This window comes from Vipera berus, assembly GCF_964194415.1.
Source record: "Vipera berus genome assembly, chromosome: 3".
In the NCBI taxonomy this organism is placed as follows: Eukaryota; Metazoa; Chordata; class Lepidosauria; order Squamata; family Viperidae; genus Vipera; species Vipera berus.
The window spans coordinates 51,916,149-51,932,663 of record NC_138204.1 but is presented as its reverse complement, the minus strand read 5'-3'; the positions used below and the strand labels follow the sequence as shown (position 1 = coordinate 51,932,663).

General features: G+C 37.6%; 1 protein-coding gene across 1 annotated transcript in view; it reads right to left on the bottom strand.

Annotated features, from left to right (window-relative positions):
- Nucleotides 1-1,603: 1,603 nt before the first annotated feature.
- TBC1D22B (TBC1 domain family member 22B) overlaps nt 1,604-16,515 on the bottom strand; it is a 40,340-nt gene continuing 25,428 nt past the window's right edge. The window contains exons 9-13 of the mRNA XM_081326066.1: nt 7,598-7,704; nt 5,846-5,921; nt 4,836-4,963; nt 3,645-3,740; nt 1,604-3,049 (exon numbers count right to left, since the gene is read on the bottom strand). Of these exons, the coding sequence (XP_081182192.1) occupies nt 2,921-3,049; nt 3,645-3,740; nt 4,836-4,963; nt 5,846-5,921; nt 7,598-7,704 (536 nt within the window). The 3' untranslated portion in view covers nt 1,604-2,920. The remainder of the gene's footprint in view (nt 3,050-3,644; nt 3,741-4,835; nt 4,964-5,845; nt 5,922-7,597; nt 7,705-16,515) is intronic.

Here is a 16,515-nt window from a genome sequence, read left to right as displayed (position 1 = left end):
AACAGAAATGCTCACAACAATGAAAACCTCGGACAGGAGGAAGAGCGCCGCCGGGCGGTCAGGCAGGTGCCTTGCTCGGCTGTGGCTTGGAAGGCACTTTTTTCAGTGCCATTGTAACTTTGAACAGTCACTAAGCGAACTGTTGTTAAGTCGAGGACTACCTGTAGTTCATCACTTTTTTCCTTTTTGGCCATCAAGTTTTTGACACCTTGCTAGGCGACTGGTGGTACTCGGAAGTTGCCATATCCTAAGTGGTACAATGGGTAAAAAAGTTGAAAAGCCCTGAACTATAGAATGCACAATTAATTACCCTCATAAACTATTGATGGGATCTACTCATTCCCGATCTTTGCTAAATTATGAAATTGACAGGCGGAGAAAACAGAGTTTCTCAGATTCCTAAAAATGGTGTCACTGTGCAAATAATTCTGGCAAGGTACTGAAAAGACAAGGCACTTGGCATTTTCACTCCTCTGCCTCTTTTATCTAGTCATCAGACAAGGAACGTTTATATGAAACTAGCAAAATGATTTAGGGAAAGGATTGAAGAGACTTTTCCTGATAGAAATTGGCCCAATGTAAATTTTAAATGTTGCAGATGTCAAGGAATACCGAGGACAAATATTTTGGTTTCTGCTTGGTTGGATGCTCTAAAGGTCTTTGTAGCTTCATATGCAGTCCGTGTGTTGTGCATCTAATGTGCAATATTCTGCAGTGTATACTGAGGAATTTTCATCACAAACAAGAGGAAGCTTAGAGTGAAGATTTTCAAACAAAAATTTCACTGAAAATAAGCCACTCAGTATGGATAGAGAGGAAGAATCTCCACATTCTGATAGCTTCATTAATAACCTCCTGAAATCCTAAGAAAAGACTGGCAACACAAGCTGGATTTTTTTTTAATCAGTCATATTAAACTAATGACCACCAGGTTGTTGTCAGAATGGAAACAACAAATTCACACATACGCACTTACAAAGGAAAATCCAGTCAATACATGAAAAAAACAATTCCCGGTTAGGAAAGCAACTTGAGAAACACTGGTGTCTGAATTATGGCAAGGGTCTTGTGTTCTTCTGCCTCAAATATCCCCCAACACCCTCACTGGAAAAAAAATCCCAGAAGACTGCTTTCCCTTTTTCAACTCCAAGAAAGAAAACAAAATGAGATGGATGCAGTTGGAAGTCTGATGAGACAAGCAGAAGTCAGCCCGGCACAATGTGAAGAATTTGGTGGATGGAAACAAATGTGATCTGAGAGGTCAAAGCTTGGCACTAATGAGATTGCACTGCTGCCTGCATAAACCAGTCTATATATATATATATATATATATATATATATATATATATATATATATATATATATATATATATATATATATATATATATATATATATATATATATATATATATATATATATATATATATATATATATATATATATATAAAAATTTCATTCATTCCTTTTTTTTCCACTGGAAATCACACTGCAATAATAGTGGAGAGGAGAAGAAGTGGGGTTGGTATTAAAGCTCCTGTCTCCCCAGAAGAGGTTGGAGCCTTGAAAGAAGAAGTCTCTGCCTGGAGAAAGGGGTGGGTATAGCTAAGCATAAACATCCAGAAGACACAGGACAGGACACAAACCTTGCAGAAGACAGGGCCATAGCAATGTGCTTTGCCACAGCTGGAGGAGATCTGCTTTCCACAAGGGCAAGCTCAAGTGCGGTTTGGGAAGTGCAAGCATCCCACAACAACAACAAAAATAAAATAAAAAATTCATGAAATTCATGGTTCAGCAGCAAGTTTTTTTAAAATCTTCAGACCCTCAAATTTCTTGGCACTGGAGGTCATGCAATGTCATTCTGCTTTGGAGTCAATTTTTTTTCCTAATAAAAATGAAATGTGCATTCTGAGGAAGAATAAATGTGCTAGTGCAGATGCGCTGACAGCTTCAAAACCTGATGGACAGAGGAAGCAGGAGGCCCATCGTTATTTGTAACCTAGGCAGCGTTTGCACGCCGGAGAGGCAGACTATAAATATAAAATCATATCTGCTACAAACAGAAGACTTATATTGTACAACCTTTACCCATATACACAAGAACACAATTTACATATAATGCCTTACAGGAGTGTCATTGTCACAGAAAGGAATTTTTTTTCTAAAAAAGAAGGGGGGGGGAAAAGCACAGCTCCCCCCCTCACCTACGTTCAGTGCACATACCAGGTTAGGCAGTCCAAGAATTACAGGTGGAGTTGTTTTTATTCACTTGTATTTTCTGAATTGTGCATGAACTAGACAGCCTTTTTCAATGTATGGGCATCATCCCACACAGAGATGCTGCACAAGAGGAATGTGGCAGCATGCACATGAAGTAAATATGTCTTTTGTTAATGCCTGAAATGCTTCACTTCTTCAGACATGCAGAGTGAAGCTAAGGCCTGAGAGTGTCTTGTGTTCAGCAGCACTGCCTTCTCTTGGGCAGGACTCTTTGTAAGGCATCTTCATTGGGGAGTTTAAACAACTGCCGAAGAAGAAACGGGGAAACAAAAAAAGGAAACAGGCCAAACAGGAAGTGCATGAGTTTGTCTGTGCTTAGCAGGTTAACAAGAGGCTGCAAAGACTTAAGACTATCTAGGCTGAAACTTGGAAGGCATTCAGAAGTTCTGTTTATTCATTTCACTTCCATCCATGCTCAGGCCATCATCACAGCAGGACACTAATGGTTTCTGGAGTGGCACGTCCACACACGGAGTGGCAGGCAGGCACACACAAAAGTGAAGACAGAAGTCTGATGGGAGCTTTTTTACAGCAAAGATTGGGCTCCTGGTCAGTGTGTCCGAGGGCTTAGGTGATCGAATGCCACAGTGATTGAAACTGTGCCAGCACAATGAGAAGCAAAGGCAGAACCCTACTACCTATCGACGATAGTGATTGGGAGCATCTGCAAACATGTACTTTAGTCTGTAGGCTTCAGCAAGGAGGAGTCCAATCTCTTCATTGCCCCAGTGTATGGTGGGTAGATTCTGTAATAACATTAAAAGGCCCTGAAATGAGGAAAAGAGACAGCTCAGAGATGTGACCTTGACTTTAAATGGGCAAAACTCTTTGATGTTCTTGTGGCATTACCTTTCTGTTTCATTATTTTATTTATTCAAATTTATTATTTTGGCCCAACTCAGGGAGACATGCCAAATCAAAACATCCATAAAAACAGATAAAACACAAAACCATGCTGACAGTCTGGACCAAAACCTATATTCTTGCAGTCTATTTAATTCAATATGAACTAGAGTCACTGGGGATCTGATTCAGGCAGTATTGATCCTGATAACCAGTTTGGGGGGAAAACACTATCTCAGGTTGGGGTCAAAGCCTAAAACACGAAATCTTTGCCTCCTGCTTTACTTATAGACAATGTAGCAGAGTCCGATATTACAGCTGTGAAAATTATGTTACTAAAGCCCTCAGAGAAAATGTCTGCATCTCTGGGTAAAGTGATTTCATGCCCGTAGTCACAGACTAGGAAAAACTGCTGTACATACTTAAGCACTCTCTTCTCTTCCCTGAAATAAATACATTCTCAAGCAGGATAATTACACAGCATCCTTTTATGAATGTGGTTGCCTGCTGATGATTTACCTGGAAGTCTTCTTCATCCAAAATCTCTTTCCGCCACTTAATCAAGAATGCAGCACAGACGTATAAGTGGAAATGAGAGAATCCCTCAGGCTCAGACTGAAAAGAACACATTACTTGGGGTTAGAACTACTGTTATCAGCATGCTTTATTTCTCACTGCTTTTCTACATTTTTAGAGTTGTGGATACATACACACACACACACATACGTTTTAAATGTTTGTTAAGTATTTAGAATACACTTGCTTACGTCCCAAACACGGGACAAATCTTGTTTCCTGTTTTAGCCTAGCCCAAGGCCATCTACAGGCAGTAGCCACAGCTACACAGGTAGTCCTTGACTTACAACAGTTCATTTAGTGATTGTTCGAAGTTACAGCATCACTGAAAAAAGTGACTTAAGACCATTTTTCACACTTAACAACCACTGCAGCATCCCCATGATCATGTGATCAAAATTCAGACACTTGGCAACTGACTCATATTTATGACCATTGCGGTGTCCCGAGGTCATGTGATCCCCTTTTGCAATCTTCTAACAAGCAAAGTCATTGGGGAAACCAGATTCACTTAATAACTGTGTTACTAAATTAACAGCTGCAGTAATTCATTTAACCCAGGGGGTCTTCAAACTTGGCCCTTTTATGACTTGTGGACTTCAACTCCCAGAATTCCTCAGCCAGAGGTCGTAAAATATGGCAAAATTCACCTAACAACTGTCTCACTTAGCAACATAAATTTTAAGTTCAATTGTGGTCATAAGTCAAGGACTACCTGTAAAGACCTGCCCTCTAGAGTCCTGGGGGAAGGCTGGCGTTCCAGAAGGCCCTGAAAGGTTGGTTTTGCCATTCAGAAATACGGAGCCCACAAAATGGCTGCACTCTGTTTAAGACTCTGAATGCACTCTCTTGTGGGGTTTTGTTTGTTTGTTTGTAATACTTTGTTTTAATCATTTTTGATTAAACAATCATTTTGTTGTAATTGTTTTGATAGTTTTTTGCTCTTGCTAATTTAACCGTCTGAGCTGTCCAGAGTCACAAAAGTGAGCTGGGTGGCTAAATAAGTAAGTGATCTGAGTATACTACTGTCTGCTTCCATGTAAGAGTATTGCTGGGAAAAGGTGTCTGAGTAAAGTCACATGGCACCATTTTTATCAAGACAGGCTTCCAACAAAGAAGTCTAGGTACTCATACCTGATAAGTGTCCCAAAGGCGAATGGTGCAGCGAAGAGGAAGCTCCCTCATCAGGAGATTGTTCATCCAGCGAAAGGCAAACTGCAAGTACTCCACTTCATACTTCCTAAAGTGACTGTGTACCTGCTCTGAAACAGGACATTTTATTTGCAAATGGCAAATATTTGATATATTTGCTGTCATTAGCAGAAATCACATCTCCATGAAACAGGCTTTGACCTATCATGTCCAACAGGGCTGCCTACTCCTGTCTGGTTCCTGCATCTCAGATAGAATGCTCAGCCTGCCTCTGAGATTTGGAGAATGTGAAAAAAATTCTGTTTTTCTGTCCTGTTTCTATCAAGAAACTAGCAAAGAGAAAACCATATTCCCACCAACATTGGAAGGGCAAGCTACTGTAGGTAAATAGGGAAAAACCCACTTGCACTGATGATGTTACCTAGTTGGGTAATAAAATGTCTACAAACATCCAAGCTCAGAGAGAATCAAGAACTCCACAGATCAACCCTGAGTTACATATATTCTATTGTACTATATCTGAATACGAGAAACTCTTGTTTTTTGTCACCGGCACTCACCCTATGAAATAGCTTCCCATTAGAATGTTGGAAAGTTCAAATGCTTGAGATCTTAAGAGTCTTCATAAACAGCAATTGGCAATTATTTAAAACCTATCATCAATGTGGTCATTTTGGGGGGCTGCCCATACAAAATGCCTTTTACTTACATTTTATAAATTTTAGCCCTTTTTCTGCTATTTTTTTTTCTCTTCCATGCATATCAGTCTATGACTTCCCATTCACCCTTTCTTCCCAAGAGTATTCTATTTCTAACATGCCTTAAGGACATCAATATCCCAGTCTGATTGTCACCTATGACAACTGAGAAAAAAAGCCTATGACTTTGGTCTCATTCAATTGTTTGTGTTCTACACCCTATGTTTTTCTCTCAAGTGAGAATCCACGAGTGTTACAATTTCAGTTGCAGGTGTCAAATTCAAATTCACCTACCATCAATGCGACTGACAAGTTCCTCCAGTGCTTTGACTTTTTTTTGAATCCCTGGTTGTGCAAATGTGTAGTTGTCCTGAAGCAAAAATATATTGTGTGTTTAAGAGGATTGAAAATGCTTTTCCAGGGTTTTCCAAAGATGTCAGAAATAAAATATGAAACTGTATATATACAACAGACCTTACCATAAATTTCTGATGTTTGGGACATATCTGATGGATACTCTCCTTATGGAATGTTCATATGCAATAGAAAATGGTGGCGAGAATTGGGTATTAACAATTTCTTGCCCTTTTGAACAGCCTGTAGCAAACAGTCAAGGCTATGGTCTTCCCAGTTGCAATGTATGGCAGTGAAAGCTGGACCATAAAAAAGGCTGAGCGCCAAAGAATTGAGGCCTTTGAACTATGGTGCTGGAGAAGACTTCTGCGAGTCCCTTGGACTGCAAGGCAATCAAACCGGTCTGTCCTAGAGGAGATCAACCCTGACTGCTCTTTAGAAGGCCAGATCTTAAGCTAAAACTCAAATATTTTGGCCACCTAATGAGAAGGAAGGACTCACTGGAGAAGAGCCTAATGCTGGGAAAGATTGAGGGCAATAGAACAATGGGACGACAGAGAATGAGGTGGCTGAATGGAATCACTGAAGCAGTAGGCCTGAGCTTAAATGGACTCCAGAAGATGGTAGAGGACAGGAAAGCCTGGAGGAACATTGTCCATAGGGTTGCGATGGATCGGACACGACTTCGCAGCCAACAACAAAGCAATCAGTTTATTTATTCAACACATCATGAACAAATATGAGAAACTGCTGATCTCATGAGGTTATAAGACATTCTGGAAACCCTGGTTCTCCGTGAATTATAGAAATTATGTATATGATATCTTCAAAATTAAGGATATATTACAAAAAAGATCCCCTACAAGACTTTCAAAAATTCTGTTTTTGAGGTGAGACGCCTTCAAATAATAACAAAATTTATATTAAATAATGTAAACTTAAATTGTTACTATGACTGGTGTGTTTCTGTCAAAAGCTGTAAAATTCCCTCAGTATCCAACTTGCAGTTACACAAAAATGTATGTGGATAAATACTTCCTATTTGCACATCAAACGTTTTATGGTCTATATGATAGTGTCTCTGATCAAACTGAGCTACATTGTATAGATTTGAATATAGCTTTTGCATAGCATGGTCAAAACCTGCATGTTAAACTAGGAACTCAATTAAGTTTCCTGAGAATTTCATATTAGTTTTACATTATGTCTCTAGCCCTTAGAGCTGTGAAGACATGCCCAACTGTACATTTGTAATAACCCAGGAATTTAAGCAGAGGAAAGCATTATTAAGATTTTCAGCGACTAGAAAGTGCTGTTTCAGTATCCACGTGATTCCTTCTCTTTCTCTAGAACTAACAAACCCAGAATAAATTATACAAATATAGAATGAATTATAAAACAAATGATTGAATAGTAATGAACTGCCATGATTCAAATTGAATATTTGGGAGACATAACATTTAAATAACTGAATATATCTTTTCAAATTCTTTTTTTAAGTACGGAGTGCACTTGCTTTTGTACATTGCATTCAGTGTAGAAGCCAAAGCAGGTAAAATTATGAAAGTCTAGACTCCACATTATCCTCGGGTGACCATGAAGCAGCAAAAGTGGCTGGGAATAGCAGAGGTTGAATTATCCAAGGAAGAGATGCCCTGGAGTCCTGAGAGTCAGTACAGATAAATGTCCTACCTGGATCCCATCCAGCAGTTTGCTCATACACCAAAAGCTGTCAGCTTCGATGCTTTGCAGCACAACTTCAGATAAGTTTGTTACATCAAAGTTCTCCACATCTTCTTCTAAAAAAAGGAAGTGTACCATTTTAGAATGTTTAGGGATATACATTATTGTATTGTATATAGTAGAGATACATTGTTTATCTCTATTATTTATTTTGTGTCTTTCTAAAAATAGAAGTGCATATATAAATCCTGTAAGGTCTTCTTTTTGTTGGCGGAGTTCTGTTTCCTTCTGTCGGCAGAGTTGTAACTTCTACAATGTGAAAGTCCATACAAACATGAAGGGAGAACGCATGGACAGTTAGATCACTCAACGGCTAATCACATACTGGATTTTGTTTATTTATAACTACATTTATGACCACTGTGATGGCAGGAGAATTTCAAATCTCAGGAGCTGGAGAAGACTATGAGTACTCTGAATTGCTATTGTTCAGAATTTGACACCATGCATGACTTAAATCCCATGACTACCAGCAGCCAAAAAGGTTCTGCAAAAAATGTATATGTATATGCACAAACAAAAGACATGCAAAATTTAAAAAAAGATAAGACTTTATCTGTTTTTAGTAAAGTTGTGTGTGTGTGTGTGTGTGTGTGTGTGTGTGTGTGTGTGTATGTATGTATATGTGTGTGTGTGTATGTATGTATGTATGTAGGAGAAAATTACCAATGTAAGGCAAATATGATATAGTTGATAAGGTACCATTCCTGAAAAAAAAATATGTGTCCTGAATATATAGTAAGTTACAGGTATGTAATTATGCCAGTTTTTGGAAAATTATTTGCTAAAAGAACTTCTGATTTTCTTGTATGATCTTCTAGATGTACGTCATCTGATAATGAGGTCTGAATACAAACAAATTCCTTGCAGGAAGACGTTTATTAAGAGAGGCAGAGTTTGTTGAAGGGAGAGGTAGAAAAGGTTGTGGTAGGATGGAACTGAGGAGATTCTTCAAGAGAAGTTTAAAAAATAAAAGGTCACGTATGATTCAGTGTGTTAACATGACAGAAGCAAGGACAGAGAGGCATGGGGAGGAATAATGAATAGTGCTGGAATAAACTACTTCTGTGTTTCTTTTTCTTTCATCTTGTGTTTTTTAATTTATTTGGTTCAGACTTTCATACCTGTCCTTTGCTTATCCTGACAGGAAGTAGTATGATGAGTAAATACAATGTCTATGCATGCAATATACAAATGAGTCCACAATCACTCTTTTTCAAATATATTATCTTCAGATAATATTAAGCTCAGGCAATTGTCATTACTGATGAGGGGAAATGGCAAGACAGGATTGGCATGTTTAAGAAGCATGCCTTAATTTCTCTTAGGCCAAACTGCTACTCACAAAACCACTCAAGGCATAAAAATACATAGATCTCACTATTCTTTGCTTCTCTTAATAGCAGATGCCTTGATCACATATATCTGAGTGTTTTACTAAGAGACACTTTGGTTGGCAGCACTGAAAAAGAGCTATAAAGCAATGCAGAAGTCATTCCAACCACCCATAATAGTAAGAACTCTCTATCCAGTACAAGAGATTGACAGCTCTGAATTAAGAAGAATACTTGTTTTTAAGAGGCAGGCGCCTTCATGAAGTGGCACCAGGATAGGACTAGCCAAAGTTGTTTTGGGCTCTAGTTCCTTCCTTGGAGATGGCTGTTCTTCAAATCCTATTAACCAGAAAGATCTTTACCACCCATCTCGAAACGAAAAACTTGGCAGCAAGACTATCATTGGTTCTTTCATAAAGTGAGATTCATTTTCCCCCCCAATATTCTTGGTTACTTTCTAATCTTAAAATTGCTCCAAGTTAATCTGGAAAGTATTTTTTTTTCTTTTTAAAATTAATTTCAGTAACTCTTACAGAGTTGGACATGACACCAGCTTTGAGTAAAGGCAATAGAAACTATAGATTTCAGGAACGAGAGGTAAACAATACACAATATGAAGGATCAGCGATAAGTCTCCCAGCATTTTTTCACTTAGAAATAATTATGCAGGGTCTTGAAATCAGCAAGATTTTGGATCACAAAAATTATTTGCAAATTTATTTGTGTGGGTTTTCCCCCTTTTCTGAGCTGCTTCTTCTTCTAAACCAGGGGTCTTCAAACTTGGCCCTTTTATGACTTGTGGACTTCAACTCCCAGAATTCCTCAGGCAGGCATGCTAGCTGAAAAATTCTGGGAGTTGAAGTCCACAAGTCATAAAAGGGCCAAGTTTGAAGACCCCTGTACCAATCTCACAAACAGCTACACTCAGCCTTGTAAGAGAAAAAAGGCTGTGACAAATATTCATATTGGCTCAGTATTGCCCTCTCTGATATGCAGGTCATCTTTATAGTGTTTGAGAATAGCCTCAGTAGACAAACCTTTCTTCTTTATCTGAATTTTTTTTCCATAATAACCTGGCTTGTGAAATGTAAATGTGGAGTTCTTAAGGTAAGCTCAGTAGCTAGAGCTTTTGGATTTCTTATCCAGGCAGCTGAGATACTGGACAAAATAAATCAACTCAAGCGTCAGCATTCACTTCTACCCTAGTCTCATAAATGTGGAACTCAATTCTGCTTGTTTCCTGGGGACTTCCACCATGAGCCAAAGATGTTAACTCCAAAACCAATCTTAGTAACCCACACAGATATAAAATTAAAATTATATTTAAATAGTCAAGAAGCGCCTTCAGGCACATGCTTGGTATTGTAGGATGCATATCTTGAAGTGCTCTTTCACCGAATGATTCATTTTCTTATGTTCTGAAGTTCCAAACTTGCTATGTCATAACTTAACTACATAAATGCATGCAATATCTTTCATAATAGCAATAACAAAACATTTAGGCTTATACATTGCTTCATAGTCCTTTACAGCAATCTTTGGGTGGGATACAATGTCAGCATATCGCCCCCAACAATCTGGGTCCTCATTTTACCGACCTTGGAAGGATGGAAGGCTGAGTCAACCTTGAGCCCATCAGGATCAAACTCCAAACTGTGGGCAGTTAGCCTGCAATACTGCATTCTAACCACTGTGCCACCATGTCTCTAGAATTTCTAGAGCTAATATGTTGCTAATGCTACATATGTATCCCCCTAAGTTAAATCTATCTGACTGAATTACTTGATTTTGTTCACCAAAATACTTTTTAAACAAATTCCAATAACTTAATTGGAATGGTGAATGAAACTGGACTTCATTTGATATGCCCTTCATTCCATTTAATTGAACCTAACACTCAGCTGGCTAAAAAATAACAACCTCTCTCTCTTTTTTTTTAGTGTCTCTCAAGACTAACCATCAAGTTTAGAAGAAAACATATTACTGAACAGCAAGAAGGCACCAACTCTGTGGCAGCCCAGTAGTGAACAGTGTATAAGTAGCATTAGTGTAATGGAAAAGGCTGTAGCATATATTGTCATCAATGCTTATTGCTAAATTATGAAAAGACTTCACAGACTCAAGAAGCTTAACAGCTTTCAAACAATTTTTTTAATCCATCAGAGGTCTGAAAATGACATCTAAGTAATTTGCATCTGCAGCAATTATGAACTGTTTCCCCTTTCACCAAACTTGTAAGGAGAACACCATTCAATGAGACCAGCCTAAGGCATCAGTAGAATCAAACGAAACAACCTCTTTAAACGAAACAACCTCTTTAAGGGAGAAACCACAGTTTTTACCCAGTTCTTCCAATGCCAGTTAATTCAGTTTCTAAAAGGAAAGAAAGGTTCTCACAGAATCAGAGGGATTTTCAGACACTCAAAAAAGCAAGGGCAATGGGCCTACGTTTGAGTCAAGTGACCAAGGCTAAAATCATACCTGCCCATCAATCTGATCAACTAGCTTTCTTTTAATAGTACCATTTCAACAAAGCTGTCTTTTGGGGAAACATTCAAATTACAACATTAAACACATTTAATGCTGTTTTTAATTAATTGCCAGAGGACTAGAACAATTTAAAATGTTTGCTCTTTGCTTTCAGTTCTATGGAATAAAATCTTACAAACTAAATATTATAACCTTAAGATTACGGTATATATAGTTCCTAGTGGAGGAGAAAATATAACAATACCTAAATTTTGAAATTCCTTAACTCTTAAAAGTAATAGAAGCTAACATGTTGTTATCAGATACTTCTCTGAAAGGCAACAATGGCATAATGGGGGTGGGAAGGATGGATGTGATTCTGAGATTTTCTCTATATTTTTTTAAAATAGGATTATTTTATACATAGATAATTCTATTACGAATGAGATTGATTACAAGTCAGAAACCTGTTGGAAAGCCTTTACCCTGGTACCAACCAAGCCTGCAGGATTAGTCAGGATATGAGTGAATCAATAAGAACATTCTTAATGCCCTCTTATTAGGCGTGAGAGAATTTGAGATTTATACTGCATTATCGTTTATATTGTGAGTCATTATTTCATTCTAAAACGCAAACTGCCATACAATCATAGAATAAAATTGCACAGGCAACTCTGAATAATATTTATATTCTTGCAAACTTCAATTTTTAAAGATTTTCAAAAGAAGCAGAATATAGGATTTTATGTACTTTGATTCCAGATACTCTACAAGCAGGTCTGGATCATCAGATTTGTTTTGCCACTTGATTGTAGTTTTTGGCTGAAAAGGCAACTGGATGCTGGATCCAGACTGCCGAAAATTCTCTCCAGATCAAAGAGACATCTTCATATCCTGACTGTTTTGCAATAGTAATTTCTGCGGCCTCCATCTATCTTCCAGGATGTCCTCCATCTGACATCTAGCCTGTAATTCCAGTGTCACAAATAAATAGGGATCTCACAACCTATGCAGCTTTTTTAGTGATTTAGAGGTTAAAAGGCAAAAAGCAGAAGATTATCAATACTGCAGCCTCCTGGCTATACAGTCTAAGGCAGCTTCTTAATTTTTTTCTCCAATGACCGCTTCCCACTTTTAAACATTAAGGGGGAATCCAAAAGTGCTTTTATTTATATGGGTTACATTTATCAATATTTGCAGTTATTAAAAATTAAAATAGATGCATTCATTAACACTGTAACTTCTCATGATTGTTTGATAGGACTTTAATTAATTAATTTTTTCAACATGGATTGGCAAATAGTTTTGAATTCAAGGATCCCCTGAAAGGGTCTTGAGAGATTCCCAGATGTTCTAAGACCACACTTTAAGAAACGCTGGTCTAGAAGAATATGATTAGATGTTTCAGCCCTGTTGCCTCTTCTTGGGAGACAGACCAATCTCATCAGAGATAAAAATCAAAATTTATTGAAAAGGATAAAAAGACAAATACTAAGTATTTACATTGCACAATACTTTTTCAAAAAATAAAAGGATACGCTCCAGAGTTGTTCAGATACAATAAAAAAAATTGTTTATCAGAATTAGTGGTCCGAGATCTATATGCCCTTTGTAGATCACAGATAATTTGTCTTAATATTGATTCTGATATCTATACTTTCTTTCCTTCCTTGAATGCTGTTAATTTTTGTTTCACCTTTCCCCATATTTTTTTAAAATAGAATCCTTAGTTTTTCACTTAAATTCTTAGCAAATCTTAAAATATGAATAGTTGCCTAAGGCTAATATTCTGAAGAAGGAAAAAAAACACATCTTTGCAATTGATGCTTATTTCATATGCAGGCTTGACAACATTCTTGTTACAATACTTAACCTGAATGCACCTAGTCTTTATAATATTTTTAAAGAACTGTAATATTTTTAATAGTATTAAGACTTCCAGTGTTCTCAGTTTAAGACAGAGTTTTTCCTGCTTTTTCTCAGGTTTGAATAAAATTTACCCATTTTTAAATCTCATTTTCCTTCCCACCAAAGTTTCCCAACCTAGCTGCAAAAGAAATGGACAGAAAATGATTGTTTCTAAATTAACTCCTTTCTAGCCCAAATAGTCACCTCAGTTTCATCACTATCCTTGTTTAAGTGATTGCAACTGTATGCTTTGTTACTGTCTTAACAGCAGCAACAAAAAAAGTTTCTTGGCAATAGGCATGCATAATCTGTGGGGAATTGCAAACTATCTTATCTCACAAATAATTTGGCTATTCTGATGGTTAACTAAGCAATTATTAAGGGATTATAGAGAAGGGAATTGGCATCCTGGTTAAATCTTTTCCCCAACCCAATAATCCTTCCCATCTGGTAAATCAGTAGGGAGCATCATCTATAGATTCAGCCTCAGTAAGCCACTCTAAATTATCCATTACATTTAACAGATGTCAATTTCCTCTAGTCTCCTGATGGTATAAACCCAGGGCAGTTAGATGCTCAGTTGATTTGGTTGACTTAGTATGTGAAACAGAAAACTCTGTAACAATTACTTTTTATATCCAGATCACAGAAAAATGAAAGGGGAGGAAAAAGCACTTGATCCGAAAACGTGCTGCTATTTATATACAGGTCTTCCTATATTATGCTACACTATTATTTGTTTAATCATGATTTATTAAATAAATAACAAGTACACTGGTTTGCACAACGTGTTAAAAAGCAGCTTAATAACTCGCAATAGTTGGATTCATATAACTTGCCACATTGCTGATTGGACTGAAGTGTGAACTCAGCCACAAACTGCACCACATATAAATCAAACCAAAGTAATCTCCGTTACATCAGATGAAAGATTGCTGCATTTTTCAAATGCTAGCTGGTCTTATATTCACTACCTCTACCATTTCCAAAATGAAGGCAATGGCTTTATCCATAAATTTAGACACAGTTGTTGCTTAGTTTGGACATTTCTAACTTGATTTATTGAACCATGATATGTACAAGCCTTTTTGTTACCCATTTTTCTATCTTGAGGTGCAATTAATGTTAAGAAGCCACAAAGTTTTTCATTTTACCCAAGCAAAAAAACCCATGTTATTTGCCTGAAAATAAGCAATGTTACATGATGATTGGAAATTTAAGATCTTGGCTTGATCCAAAATGAGTATCCATAGTTTCTGGTTCAGACAAAACAGGATGTTATGCACTGAAATTTTGGGCTTGGCTGCTATGTATCACACACATAAGAAAAGGCACAAAGAGGACTGTTGACAAAAGATAAATGTGTGTTTCCACTTAGAAAGCCAAAAAAAATATAATACTTCTTGAAAGAAGATGCTTGCTGCATTTAGACCAGACATGTCAAACTCGCGACTCACATGACGTTGCGCGATGTATCGGGACAGTTTTGCCATTGCCGGCAATGGGGTGGGCATGGTTTCCATGTGATGCGTCTGGCCCGTGGGCCGGCAGTTTGACACCCCTGATTTACACAATCAAAATCTGTGAAAGGATCCATCGAAAAAAACATATTCAAACCCAGAATCACATTTTTAAAAAAACTCCTCAATCATTAGCTTTATATTAGCTTTGTGCACATTCCTGTACAAATGTGTTTCTTCCTTAATGATTTAGGCACAATGATAATTATAATTACAGTTATCATCAAAATATGGTTTGATATGTGGGGATCTCTTTGCAAATCAGTTTCCAAGTGAAGCATGTTTGGACTTCTTCTGCTAGATTAAAACTGTGAGACCATGTGTGTGTGAACTTAAAGGCAGAGAAGATTATCCAGAACAGATGTCACTTTTAAAAATATATATTTTTAAATATACAGTTTTAAGAATGAATGCTAGAATGTGTTTGCTTTCCAATTCCCTCCCATTTCTTTTTCTGTCTTATCAAATCCTTTGTATTATATATATTTATTGTAAATGCTTTCTGTTTTAATATCCATATACTGTATATTTATTTATTTATTTATTTATTTTATTTTTATTACATTTATATCCCACCCTTCTCCGAAGACTCAGGGCGGCTTACAAGCTTAGCAGTAGCCTTCATTCTATGTATATGCCTGCTTGTTAGGGCTTTCACACACACCCCAAGCGGCATTATTACAAAGTCAGCTTATTGTCCCCAACAATCTGGGTCCTCATTTTACCTACCTCGGAAGGATGGAAGGCTGAGTCAACCTTGAAGAATTTAGGTATTTTACACATGACGGTTAGATGACAAACATGGTTTGGGAAAACATATGAATACTGGCATAATGGTTGTGTATGAAAGAGACAAATGCAACAATATAGTTCACTCCCAATCAGCTACTTCTCCTTCTCCCCAAAGAGAAGCTATGACTACAAAAGCATAAGCAACCCTGAAAACTTGAGGTAGGGGTTCTGGCAAAAGAAGAGAGCTTTGGAAAATCCTCTTGCGTATATTGCTCAACAGAAACATCTGTTCTGCAAGAGCCCTAGACAGAACCCGCATAAAAAACCTGGATATCTAACATATGGCTCTGACAAGAACTGAAAGGCAGCCAACGGTTTTGCAAGCAGCCACTTGAAGCTGGCATGAAGAAGAGTCTACTGTGGCTATGATTGACACCAGAGCTCAAGGCACCACAGAGCTAGGTTAGGAGATTAGTACGCACAACACTGGCTCGCTATGCGTGTGGCTGCTGGGAACAGCAAAGATCTCTAGACGGCATTCAACCAAGAAGCTTGGAGATTGCTAACCAGCAAATGGAGTTAATTTACAGCAGGACTAGAGGCCAGCTCATCTTTCCGCCTGCAGACACTGTCTAAAATATGTAGGATCCTGTCAAAAAAAGAGATGTACTTTTTCCCACCTTACTGGGAAACCATCCATTCAGACAATGACAGCATGGGAAAAAAAAGCTGCTGCTTTGAAGGAATGGGTTTTTGGGAGCTTCCTTATCTTTTACTTCAGCACAGAAGTGATGAAATAAAACCGAAAGAATCATATTGAAACTGAGACAATCACAGAGGAAGACAAATTACCTTCTAAGTAGGAATATTTACTATCCCAGCAGCAGAGAGGGTCGTCTGGACA